The sequence below is a fragment of the Phyllostomus hastatus genome, unplaced genomic scaffold (assembly GCF_019186645.2).
Source record: "Phyllostomus hastatus isolate PE091 unplaced genomic scaffold, TTU_PhHast_1.1 phas_contig_148, whole genome shotgun sequence".
NCBI lineage: Eukaryota > Metazoa > Chordata > Mammalia > Chiroptera > Phyllostomidae > Phyllostomus > Phyllostomus hastatus.
In genome coordinates, this window is record NW_025333607.1 from 4,864,803 (window position 1) to 4,878,487 (window position 13,685).

At 49.6% G+C, this 13,685-nt stretch overlaps 1 protein-coding gene across 1 annotated transcript in view; it reads left to right on the forward strand.

Annotated features, from left to right (window-relative positions):
• Nucleotides 1-13,685, forward strand: part of PCNX2 (pecanex 2) — a 205,288-nt gene that overhangs the window by 72,788 nt on the left and 118,815 nt on the right. Inside the window, exons 16-17 of the mRNA XM_045817984.1 lie at nt 9,061-9,170; nt 9,928-10,024. Of these exons, the coding sequence (XP_045673940.1) occupies nt 9,061-9,170; nt 9,928-10,024 (207 nt within the window). The remainder of the gene's footprint in view (nt 1-9,060; nt 9,171-9,927; nt 10,025-13,685) is intronic.

The window sequence follows — 13,685 nt, forward strand, 5'->3', positions numbered from 1 at the left end:
CCTGGTATTCAAGAAGACACGGCATTTGGGCTTTTTACCTCGTGATGGGACAAATATCTTTCATTTTCTTGCCTCCCGAAGTCCAGCTCCCTCAAACCAGACATTGCTAATTGATCATTGAATTTTTTCCCACTGAGGTCACTAGGGCCTCAGGTGCCCAAACAGTATTCCAGGCAGCCAGGACCAACTGATCAGAGCCGGCCCAAAAGACAGAATCTGGTTTTGATCCTGGATTGAGGCTTGTTTATTTCATTTCCTTTCTTTTCATGGCATGCTGTAGGTGTAAGTATCTGTTGGCTCAGAGTGAGTGGATATCATTTTGAGAGCACGTTGCTAACTCTGATGGGAATGAACACTCAGAGGCTCTGGGGTTTACTTAAGTGATGAAACATGCTTTTTACCAGGTGGAAGTGAGGTCCTTGGAAAGGTTTATTGCATCCTGGAGACGTATTGACTTCCCTTGCTCAGCACAGAGCAAGCACCACTTGGAAGAAATAATATGGTCTGTTGCTGCAGATTCTTAATGTTCTGTCTATATTTTGAAGTGCCTTTTGGTAGAAATCGAGCCACTTGCATTTCTTCCTCCTCATTTGTAAGTCCTGAGGTTCCTGGTGGTCACAGATGGATTCTCCACTCTCAAAGGCAGCGCCTACTCAATGCTGTGAATTGAATGAACGAGGTGAGCAGATTCGCAAGGGGGTCCTTAGGAAAACACGAACGCTGACTGTCTTCAACCTAACACACTTACCTGGAGCTGTGAGTCCGCTTCTCTTTTGCCTCCTCTGCTTACTCTTTGCATCGCTGGAATTGATTTTTCCCTTTTATTTCTGCACCGCGATGGATTGATGGGCCCTTGTGAACAATTTCAGCATGTCAGCTGTCTTGCCAGAGATATATTTCTCTGTGAGTCCTGATATCCATGTCTGCCCTTTATTTTTATTATTCTCTCTTGATAGAGACAGATGGAGGGATGGGGAGTTAATTTTGCTCTCTGGAATATTAATTGGGGCAAAATTTGATTTCTTCTTATGTTCTGTTTGACTCATCCAAGATGGTAACACGTAACATCTAAATAGACTCCCTCACTGACATATATATTTGACAGTGATGTATAGAAACAACCAGAATATTTGCTCCCTGGAGAAATGTCTCAGTAGTTAATTAGCTGGGCTTTCTGTATGTCCATGGTTTCTATGTTTTATCATCCCTTACAAAGAGATTCTATTTTATTGATGGCAGGCGGATCCAGAGGTGGGGGCACATTATTATGATGATTTACTGTTTCCCAAGCTTCATTAACAACTGCTTGTGGGAGAGTTTTTCTCACGTTCTTCTAGACACCGCAGGGTTGCGGCTCAAATAATAGCATTTCCCCTGCATTCAGGACTTAAAATCTAATTGCAGGGGTAAGACAGACTTAGCCCTCAAGGGCAGCTTTAGTATTGAGATGGCCCTTAGGTGTCCTCCAGCCCAGTGTCTTCATTTTATTTTCGAAAATGAGGAAGCGAGGGGCCAGGGAGATTGAGTGGCTTACTCAGTGTCACACATCACAGATCCCAGATCTTGTGTCTTTTCAGTCTGACTTCTGTGTCATCTTCCCTCAGTGTTGCAGGTGGGCACGGGTAACCAGGTTCTTGGTGATCGGGACAAAGAACTGAACCGAATACCCAGAGGTTATAGCAGAGAACACGGGAGCAGGCCAACTCTGAGCAGAGATTGACCTCGTGGGCTGGAGGGACTCTATTCTTATAGGGTGGATCCTTCCTGGCTAGTTTTGGTGTTTTTTTTCTGCGCATGTACAAGTAGTTGTATTACTTGAAAGCTACTGTGCATGTGGTCTCCCATGATTTTCCCTGACTGGCCACCAGAGGGTCCCACAATGTTACTGAATTGGCCCCCCCTTCTCCTGGGGTCCCCCTATACTAGGTTCACCTTTCCCTTCACTAGAGAATTATAGCTCTCCATGTTAGAGATTAGTGAAAAGGAAAGGAATTATTTATTCAAGTTATACAGGCTTAAGAGTAATAACTTAATGTCTTCATCAAAATCCCAAAGTCCCTTAAAACACCCACAAACACACACAGTCCTTCCTTCCCGCCTTTGCCCAGTCTGCGGTACTGTATCTCAGGGAAAGAAATAGAGGTCAGTGGCTCAGGCAGCCCCCGGTTCTTCCTAGTAATCTGTGCTCAGCTGGCAGGCCTCCCTCGGTTCCCAGCACCATCAGCTGTGTCACTGGGATCTCCTGTTCTTATTCCAAACCCACATGACACCTCCTCGTGGCCCACCAGCAAGAGTCCTGTCACCCCTTTCTTTCTTGCAGTGTCTCTCCTGCTTTCTTCTGAACTGCTACAAAAAGAGCTCTGCATGGCTGCTCCATCTTGCTTTCTGGCTTCCTAAGCTGCATGGCAAAGGGAGACCCAAAGCCAAGTGGTTCTCCCCTGCCAAAGCCGAGTGGCGATTCTCTGCCAAAGCCACATAGTGATTCTTGTCCTTAGCACCGAGTTTAAATTTCCATGCTAATCTTCCTCTGCAGCCCCATCTCCAACTCCTCCCATAATTGGCTACACTTGCCAGCACTCCTGTATTTTCCACCTTTTCTGGGCTGCCATAGTAAGTCTGGGCAGGCGTGGCCCCATGGCGCAGAGCGAATCATCTCCAAGCTCTCACCCAGGCGCTGTAACCAGAGGGAGTTGCCTCCCAGTTACATCCTGGGTGGAAGTCACTCCCTTCTCCCTGGCTCAAAGCATGGCCACAGCTATGTAAATATCTGTGAAACCAGTTAAAGGTTATAGATATGTTAAATGACTGCTCTAGAGGTTATCTGTAAAAGTGTTGCTATGCAAAACAACTCAGTGGTCCTGCTCCATGTATCCCATCCCCCAGCTCAGACTTGTGGGGGTGAGGACCTTCCATATTTTTAATATTTCCTGGACACCCTGAGTTCTGGACCCCATTACAAATCCTTCTTTTGGGGGCCCCCTCTTACATCAACACTCGAAATGTAAATACATTTTGTAGTCAAGAAAATTCACAGGCATATAAGATACCTTCCAGGTGTATGGAACTTCAATTTAAAATAACCTCCCCAGGGTTTCCTCATTTGCCCTTTTTACATAAAAATATAGCTTTTATATATAAAAATAGAGCGTTTTTGTGTTCCAGGGGCCAGTGCAAAGCACAGATGGTTATTTGCCTAAGGGCACGTGGCTGAAGCACGTTGTTTTTACCGTCGTGCAATGGTCAGTAATGCCAACTCCTACGAATGTTGTCTGAAGTAAATGAAACTACATTGGCAACATATGCAGAGTGTCTGGCTCGAGGGTTCTCATTAAACACTATGGCGGCAGAATTCTAAAGTCCCGCCAAGGCTCTTGCCCCTGGTGTGCCCACCCTCTGTAATCTCCGCCCCTGCAGTGTGGGCGGCGCCCCTGAGTGTGATGGGCTGTCACTCCTGTGATTAGGCTCCACTATCTGGTGAAGAAGAAGGGGTTTTGCTGATGCAATTAAGGCCCCTAATCAGTCAACTAAGTGCATCAGAAGGGATCCCATCTGGATGCATCTGACCTCAGATGAACGTGAATCCTCAATGTCTGGAAGTCCTTCCTTAAATCCCACTCAGATTCCATTCCTGATGTTGCAGCGTATTTTCTTTTGTTTGATCTTCAGAGTTGATGTCACCCAAAGGACTCACTTCCCAGGGCAGAAATTATGGGATGATAAACCGCACAGGTCGTTTTCCTTCAGTGTATTTTTTTCAAGCTTATTGTCCTCTCTTTCACCTATTCCTGTACCGTTTGTATCTCTGTCAGAGCTGCATCACTCAGGTCGCACACAGCCATTGCCATCCTGCAGCATAACCAGGCCCAGGCGTGAGAGCAGGTTCACTGACTTGGAGCTCGCTGTCCCTCATCCATTTCTCGCCACCTTTGCCACCCCTCCCCTTACTCGGTCCTCCGTGAAGCTAACCCCCGTGCCGCTCCCAGATCGCGTCTTCTCCGGGCTGTCGCTCTACCACGTGTTACAGCAAACACCAAAACAGGCAGCTACCTGAACAGGTGTCACGTACTACGTAACGGGAGATGCATGGGTGAATGGAACAGCCCATTCAGCCGGGAACTTCTCATTTACAGGGATTACTTGAAATGCGCCAACTCCTGCTGCGTGGAGAGCGGTGAGATGTCTGCACCTCCCGCATAGCTCGCTGCACGAACCTCAAGGGCCCTTGGGTGCACGGAGCGTGGACCTAGGCCTTAGCCTTGGTCTCACCCTCTTGGGTGGGGCCTCCTCCTCCCTTCCCATGGGGGCTGGGCGAGCTCAGCCGTGAGAGTTCTTTCAAATCCAAAGTGATCTTTCCTGAAAATAACCCGGTTTTGCAAATTTGGGCACTTCAGTATGTGGAAGAATAACTCACACTGATATCCAAGAAGTCTTTCCTCTCCCCGCTTCCTGGAGACATTGCCTCCTATTTTCTACATGAGAAAATAGAAAAAAAAGTAAAAACTGTATCCGTTGGAAAAATAAACAAGGTTAGAAACTTGGAGCTTGAGGGTGTTTCCGGTAATCAGCCTAGGAAGTGTTCGCCTTTTCACCATCTGTCAACACTCAGGTCGGCCCAGGCTATTTCTGAGACAGTTACGCCGCGGAGGTCGCAGGCTGGGCGAGCAGGAAGCCGTGTAGACCAGCACCTGAGACGTGAGCCGCGCTGCCCTTCAGCCCAGCCACCTTCTTCGGGAATCAGTATGTCATTCTGGCATCCCGCTGCTTTCGCATTGTTGAGGGAAACATTTATGCCTCCTGCCCTGCCTTTGTGGCCACGCCGCCATTCAGTCATGTCTAAGAATTTATCCTGAAGCTATTGGTTCCGCTTAAAAGAAATCACATGTGTGGAAGAACGACTACGGACTTCCACTAACAGAGGACACGCACCAGAGGAATGTAATGACTTAAAATAATAAATGAGGATTACCCCTAATGAGATCAGTCAGTTCAGTTAGTGTGGCTTGTGGGGTAATGATGACACTTCTGGACAAGGTCAGAGTCATAACTTGTAAAGATTTCCCGTTTCCCTGTTTCCCGTCCGTGCTGCATAAACAGAAGAATACACAGAACCTAGAAAAATCGTTGTTCTTCCTCTGCCTTCAGGAGAAGGAGCGCTCTTCAAGTTGGTTCTCATTTTTTCAGGAAATGGCATTTCACTGCAATCCTCAGTCCCCCGATGTGTCTGCTAGGGTCTGAATGTTTGGGTCCCCCCGCCCTCCCCCCCCCAGTTCATATGTTAGCACCCTGACTGCAAAGGGGGTGGTATCAGGAGGTGAGGCCTTCGGGAGGTGCTCAGGGAATGAGGATGGGGCTCTCGCGGTTGGGATTCGTGTTCCTTCCCCTTCCACCATGTGAGGACACAGGGACAAGACAGCCATCGATGAACCGGAACCCGGCGTCTCACCAGACACCGAATCTGCCGGCACTTTGATCTTGGACATCCCATCCTCTAGAACTGTGAACAGTGACCTTCTGCTCTTTATGTGGCATTTCATTACAGCAGCCTGAATGCACCGAGACAGCGTCTCAGTAAAGCTTGTAGTACAGCAAACACACATTGATCATTTGACACTGGCGATCCCACTAAGAATTGAACACACAGCATTTCATGTAATACTTACAACAACCCTGCGGGGTGTGACTTTTAAATTATGTTATATAAGGAAACTCAGGCTTATTATTAGCTTGTCCAGTATCTTCGTGCAGGTACTCAGCCGAGTTGGGACCAAAGTCGTAGCCAGAGCCATGCTTCCCACTGCTGCTCTGCCCTGGGGAAGACCACCCTTCTGTGCCCTCATGGACACTTAAATACAGGGATCCGTGCCCTCACCCCTCGCCTGGGTGCCCCACAGAGGAAGGAACGGTCACGCAGAGCTGGGGCATTCCTTCTGTACATATTGATTAAGTGCCTTGTGGGGCCAAGCTCCTCAAGGTGTTCAGAATCCACTGGGGTAATAGGAGTTCCTGCTGTCAGTGGGGCTCCCCCCCGTGGAGGGTCAGATGTCAATCAAGCAGTCACTCAGGCAGATAGAAATCACAGCTTGTAATCACAGCCGGAGACTAATGCTGGGGAGTCGGAGGAAGGGCCAAAATCACTCACTCGAACTGCACTTGATGATTGGATGCTTTTACCTCCCTCTCCCTGTTCTACCAGTCTGCCGTCTTCCTAGAGAGAGGGAGGGTCTCTCAACACTAATGAGATTAGCTGTCACTTGTATTTGCATTGAAGGGATTTAATTACACAGAGAGTGAATGCGAGGAGAACTAGGGAAGGGGTATTAGGTGAATAAAAGGAGGTAAACAAATAAATTTAGTGCCTTCATTTTATTGCATGTGAAGACTATCCATCATACTCTTTCTTTTCCAATTAGTAAAAACTAACATTGATGTACTACTTTACAGTGCGCAAGGCTGTTTCAAATCTCATTAAGTCATTAACACAGTTCTTCACAAAAGGCGTCATTGTCATCTTTTTATTGGAGATGTAGCTGAGTCCCCGAGAAGCCAAGTGCCTTCCACAGATCATTCATTCCAGGAGGTGACAAGCTTGGAATCAACCTCTACCAACGCCCGTTGCCTTGACCTTTTCTCTGTGTCATGCAGTGACAGTCATTTCCAAGGTCAAGGTTACTAAGTTCTTCTCATAGTGATTTTTTCCAGCATTTGCATTTTTATGGGCTGCAAAAAATTGTGAATTAAATACTCAGCGTAAGCAAGCACAGAGGAATCAGTGGAAGACAATAGAACTTAGTGGGTTTCTCCCTCTCTCTCTCTCTCTCTCTCTCTCTCTCTCTCTCTCTCTCTCTCTCTCTCTCTCTTTTACCGGCCAAGTGGAAAATGAAAGGAGAGAAGCCCTAGGTGGTGACTGGAGCAGGGAGTGGAGGAATGCATGTGAGGGGGGAGGTGGACAGCGCCACCCCCCCACAGGCACCCGCAGACCCAAGCCTGCCCTTTGCAGGAAGGACCGTGTGGCCCTGGATTTCCTCTGGGTGAAGCTGCACCTAAAAACCCTCTTGACTGAGCCTCTGCTTCCTGCTCTGTGAGTGCCCAGCACTCGCTTGTCATACCTTGTGCAATTACTCACGTGTTCTTCTTTTCCCAAGGCCCGGTGTCTGTTGGCCCCCTCAAGTGCGCTCTTTGGTGCCGGGCACATAGCAGGGGCCAGGAGGCCTTCCCGGGCCGGCAGGGAGACAGCCCCAAGCAGGTGGATTTCTTCCACTGGCAGAGCCCTCTGTGCAGATGGGACCCTGCTGGCAAAGGCAGGGGGGTCAGGAGGCAATGGGTCTTTATGGTTGTGGCTGTGCGTATCCTAATGGTGAGGAATGGGGCTGGAAAGTTGGGCGAGGCCAGGTCCTAGTGGGCTCGCATAGCTTCTTCTGGAGTAGATTGGATCAGACAGTCAGTGAGGAGTCATTGAAAAATAATGCGTGGGGGACAGTAATGTGATTGATTTGCCTTTTCAGAGAAGAGGGCCCCTCCTTTGGTTATGTGGCAGACGACCCTGAGTCTGTGGGGCGGGGAGGGACATGGAGACTGGCATTTCATCTTCCCGCTATGACGCTGTTAGCACTTGTCTTGGGTGGAGACGGGGGAAGCCTTGCCCATGAGGATCCAATGAAAGGAAGGGGCAGATCGGAGGGGACAGACTTATCAGGGACGCGTGAAGGTCAACAGGCCAGCAAGGGAGCCGATCGGGGGCTCTCGGCGTGGCGGTGGACGGTGTATCTGGAGCCAGATTCACCCGTCTCTCTAGCCACGGGGTTGGCAGTCCCTGTTCCCTTCCAGATGCTGCTCTCAGGATCCGAGGCCTTCCCTGTGGGGGTGGGAAAGGGAATACGTTTTCATTTCTGTGCAAGTGAGGCTGGCGGAAATGAAAGCACTTCCTCTGCCCAGGGCAATGCTGGCTTTTCGAGCAGATTGCAGCAGTTGGGAGTATCAGAGGAGCACACTGGACTCACTCAGCGGTGTGCCGGATTCTGAGCGTAATTGACAGCTCATTCTTCTCAGGTGAAACGTGTGGTGAGCTGGGGATGAACATCTTGGGAGAAAAGTATCGAAGTCCCTGACTAGAGGCAGCTTTGAGGGGTCATGGGCGGCTCCACTGATGGAGACTGAAAGGCTAAGTACAGGGTCTGTCTGGAAAAAGCGCAACCATTGTTAATGTAACGAGAACGATTTGCATGACATTGATGTAGCCTGGCAACCAAGGAAAGTGTGCTGGAATGCGCATGTGTGAACAATGACGACTTCACTGTACTAGTCAGTGGGGACAGTGGATGCCGTTGAGTGAGCATGTTACTGTGTGACCATTGCATTCAAAACGACTGTGCGAGTACAGCAATGAATCTGCGTAAGATTTTACTTTAAGCTTGAACATTCCTCCATGGAAACTATTCGGATGATTCAGAAGGCTGTAGCTGTGGGTAACTGGTGATTGGCAGTGTCATCAAGACAACACACTCATTCGTGCATCACATCTCCTAAAGAGTTTTTTGAGAACTGTGTGAGGTCCCATGGTGTCTACTTTGAAGGGGACCGAGATGTCATTGTCCTGTGTGCAATGTTTCAAGTATCTTGTATCTCCATCAGTACACATCTGTGTTTTCCATAGTGCATGCCTGGATACCTTTTGGACAGACCCCGTATATCAGTGCAACTCTTAGGGTCATTATTAGGGGTTACCTAGAATTCAGAAGAGGCAGCGGGTTCAATGTTTCATTTTATATAAACGCTAAACTTCAGTTCAGAAGAGACTGAGTAAATGTGTTCTCAGAAATCCGTACAATCCATGTGCGGTGCCCCCACCACACTCCACGCCTCGTCAGAGTCGCTGCTGGGACGGGACCGGGCGGGTTCCGTGTGGACGTCAGGTGCTGGCATGGGCATCGGCAGGAGTGAGGGCAGGACTCCGCGTCCGTCCAGCTGGAAGCCGAGGACAGTGCTTCAGGTTTCACAGAGAGCGGCCCGGCCGCCCCGCGCCCAGCACTGAGGTGACCACCGCTGTCTGCTGTCTTTCCTCAGGAACCGTGGAGCACGCAGCACATCCCGGCGCTGTTCTCCGCCTTCTGCGGCCTCTTGGTCTCGCTTTCCTACCACCTGAGCAGGCAGAGCAGCGACCCCTCAGTGCTCCTGTGAGTAACGCATGCCCCCCACTGTGACACACACACACAGCTGTAACACATGCCCCCCACTGTGACACATACACAGCTGTAACACACCTGCACTGACACACACACACAGCTGTGAATAACACACCTGCACTGTGACACACACACAGCTGTGAATAACTCACCCTGCACTGTGACACACACAGCTGTGAATAACACACCCTACACTGTGACACACACAGCTGTGAATAACACCCTGCACTGTGACACACACACACACAGCTGTAACACACCTACACTGTGACACATACAGAACTGTGAGTAACACACCTGTCCTGTGACACACACACACACACACACACACACACACACTGTGTGTGTGGGTTCCTGCAGCCTTGCTTTCTCACCAAATGGGAGACAGCTGTGCAGTCCCAGTGGGGTCGGACTCTTCCTGGCTGGTCCCTGGGCGAGGGTGGCAGACATGCAGGTGGACCAGAGGCCCCTGAGCTGCCAGGACCACTTCAACGTCACTCTGTGCTCTGTATGGAGTGCACGGTACAGGAACGGACGGGGGCTGCAGCCCACGCTGCCTCTGCCTTTCCTGTGGGCGAGCACCCGAGATGCTGCAGCCTCCCCGCCAGGACCTCCTCGGTGTCTCCTAAGTGGCGCCTCTGCCTTAGCCCCAGGGGTCACACCAGGGAGACTATGCTGGCATCTCTGATAGGAATTGTAATGGGCACATATTTAAAAAAGTAAAATCTCTGTGTTTTCCTATTTTTAGGTCCTTTATTCAATGCAAATTATTGCCTAAATTTTTACATCAGAATCTGGAGGAGTTGGCTGAAGACCCTCTCCCCAAGAAGATGAAAGATTCGGTGGTGAGACACTTGTGTTATATACTGTTTGCACCAGTATCAGGGTGTGGAGCTTGTCGCAAACCAGGGCTCCCAGTGGGGCCCTAGCTGGCGGTATCCAAGAGCAAACCTTGCAGAGAGAGGTGCCCTGCCCTGGCCTGAGCCTGGCACATGGGCCTCGGGGACCTCTGCAGGGTGGGAGCCTGTCAGGGCCTCTGCAGGGTGGGAGCCTTCCAGGGCCTCTGAAGGCAGATGTTGTCCACATGCCGGAGACACTGGGTGGGTACTCAGCTGACGGCACTTGGCCTGGACAGTGAGTCAGCTCCACCCACTGCTGGCGCCAAGCAGCAGGCAGGCCGCACAGTGTGCAAACTGCTCTGATAAACACCCAAGCAAACTGCATTCCCGATGCCCCCCTCCCATGAGCTGCTGCACGTCTTCTTGCCTCAGCCTCGCGCTGAGCACTGAACACTCTCTCCGGGGTCTTTTGGTCCAGGCTGGCCTCTGCACAGCCCTTGTGAGGAGCGCTTGGGCTCCGGAGTTATGTCCAGGATGTTGGAGAAGGACGCAGCCCGGCTGGTCGGAGCGCATGAGGAAGGGGAGGGAGGAGTGGGAGGGAGGAATAAGTAGACCAAGGGGTGAAAGATGCCACTTCCTTGTTCACCAGGAAGATGGTGCTGGGGCCATGTCAGACCCCCTTTGAGCAGGGGCACCCTTTTTGGCATCAATGTCCAAGCATCAATACGTTGAGGAGCAATGCTCGTTGGTTATGTAATCTCCCGTTCATCCGAGTATCGGCCTTGGAGCAGTGTGATGTCTGTGGGTCGTGACTTTCCCGTGTTTCATAGGAACAACAGATGGAAGGAAAAGCAGTTAACGGTGGGTTGGTTGCAGGCCCCTCTGGCCAGGAGCTTGGCTCGTTGTCTTGGTCTGCCCAGCACACGGGGTGCTGGGCACGTGCCCCTGAACTTAGATGAGTGAACTGCTACCCACCCCTTCACGGCAACGTGTAGGGGTCAGAGCCAACAGGGTACCACTTGGGAAGCTTCATCTCAGCCCCTGCGCCTTTGATGTGGTCCCAATCCAGGCTAAAGCATTGGGGTTATTTCTCATCATGAGGGAATGAAAACGTGAGTCCCTGACTGTGAATAAGGGCAAGGTTCATTAATGTAACTTTTTTTAGAGAGAGGGGAAGGGAGGGAGAAAGAGAAGGAGAGAAACATCGATGTGAGAAACACCGATAGGTCGCCTCTCAAGCACCCCCAACGGAGACCTGGTCTGCAATCCAGGCGCGTGCCCTGAGGGGGCGTCAAAGAACCAGTCTTTGGGTTTGCAGGACGACGTCCAACCCACTCATCCACACCAGTCAGGGTGGCTCATTAGTTTTAAAAGCAGGGACGTGTTTAAGGGAATAGAAAGTGAAGCAGCAAGGGCTGACGAGATGGCAGCTAACAGAGAAAGAAGACACATCATATGCTGGGAGACTGATGGGGACGAGATCGAAATGACATTCCCAGGTCAGCATCTGCGAAAGCCACTGGGCGGCCTGAAGAATGCCCAGAAGTTTTCCCACGAATGTCTGAGAAAAACTCTCTTCCCCAAATGTTTCTTAATTTCCTGCTGGATGAAGGCGCTTGGTGATTTATTGTGGTAAAAGCAGTGCACGAATCACAGTGAAACGTGACGAGACGTCTGGCCGGCAGCGGCTGATAGCATTTCCCCGGCATAATGAGACGAGACGTGTGGGCAGGTGCTGGCTCCCTCGGTTCCCGCGCACGCTGAAAGGGCCTGTGCAAGCGAGAGCACATCCTTGCAGGAGGTTTCGTGTGATGTGTGTTCACTCCTCTGAAAAGCCTTCTGGTCTAATTATAATATTTTAATGGGACTATCAGATTCAGCTTTTACAGTTCGGTGCATAATGCTTCCTTTTGTGTCATAGTGTAAGTATAAAATTTCTCTCCTTGTCTGTGATTTTGTGTCTTTGTGGCTTTCTCTGGCCGTCTTGTATTCTCTCTCTCTCGCTCTCCCTCCCTCCCTCCCCCTCTCCCTCCCTCCCTCTCCCTCCTTCTCCCTCTCCCTCCCTCCCCTCCAGTTTTAGTTTGTATGAGAGGCCCCCAGAGAGCCAGCCTCCTGAGGTCAGTTTTCCATCCTCCCCCCTGTTCTGACTGTCGGGCCTCTGCGCATTTACTGTTACCCAGGTGACTCCATTCAGGTGACCCAAAGACTGCGCTTTAAGGGACGTTGACCTAGAAACGGAGCTACCTGTAGCGCTCACCCATTCCTGTACGAGCAACTTAAGATGCACACGCAGCTTGTTCCCAGACTCCAGTGGTTAATGAAAGCACAGGCCTCCCGCTGCTGTTTGCCGGGTCAGCCAGCCTTTCCCAGGTTCTGTACCCGCGGGCTCGCCCCTCAGCGGCATCGGCTTCGGCACTTCCTCACGCTCCCATTGGTTGCTTTCATTGTATCCGCTTTTCTCAGCTCCTGGAAACAAACCAACAAAACTACCCAGTCTTAGCTGTACAGTTCAAACAGCTGCTTTCAAACTGCTGTTCGTATCGTGTTTGGGATGCTGTGCCCCCCACCCCCAGCCCTGTGTAAATCTCCTGGCTGCGCGGTGCTGCTGGGCCAGGGCTTCCGAAGCCTCCTTTCAGGATTGGAGCGTGAGGTGCCGCATCAGATGCCACGTGGGTTTAAAACGTTTTACATGCTAAGAGCCGATACATTTATTAAATACGCATGGACTCACCGTCAACATTGGGAAAATGTTAATAGTACTGGATATTGTTTTAGAAGTTCTGGCTAGCACAAGTCTTGAAAGAGAAACAAGTGTAGATTGCATTATTGTATTCAAATGGAACACACAGAAAAGTTTATTAGAATCGACCGTGATTAACAAGGGAATCCATAAATACCCTCAGAGACAAGAAAATCTAGAAAAGCGAGAACATTCTAACACATCAAAAAAAACCCTTAAAAAATGTAATGAAAACATAATTCAACTGACAATAGCAACAAAATATATGAATCGATGATGGGAATGATTTTAACAAGTGTCAGAAATAAAGAAAACTACCACAGCTTATTAAAATGCAAATGAGGTTATGAATGAGGTGTGATAAACAGACATGGCCTGATTTTGGGGTGGGAAGGCCGAGATTTATTAAGTGCCATTTCTTTCTAATAAATTTGTAGTTTAATATAGTCCAAAGCAGTTATAAAGGCATTTTGTTTATAACTTGGAGAAATGATTCTAAGGTTCATTGAAAAGAATAGCAGTTAATAGCCTTAAAAAATCTAAGAAAGAAAAATAAGAAAGAGGAACTTAGCACTTTGAGATTTAGTAGTATATTATAAAGACTGAGTAATCAAAAAAAATGAGATTCATCCAAAATTAGAGAATGAGATTAGTAAATCAGCGAGACACAGAAAGGAGACGAATTATTTATGTGAATTTATTATGTAAAACTTAAATGTCACACTGGGAACTGATTATTCGGTATATGGTGTGGAGGTGTTTGCTGAGCGGTGGGAGGGAGAGGGAATTTTGTGCGCTCAGCCCGCACCAGACACCAGCGCGTGAGAGAGGGAGCCAGGAGGAGGGAGGTCGGATGGGACTTCCGTCTCGGGTGTGATGGTGGGCCAGATCACTGGAACCAAACTGTGCGCTGATTGAAACCAAATA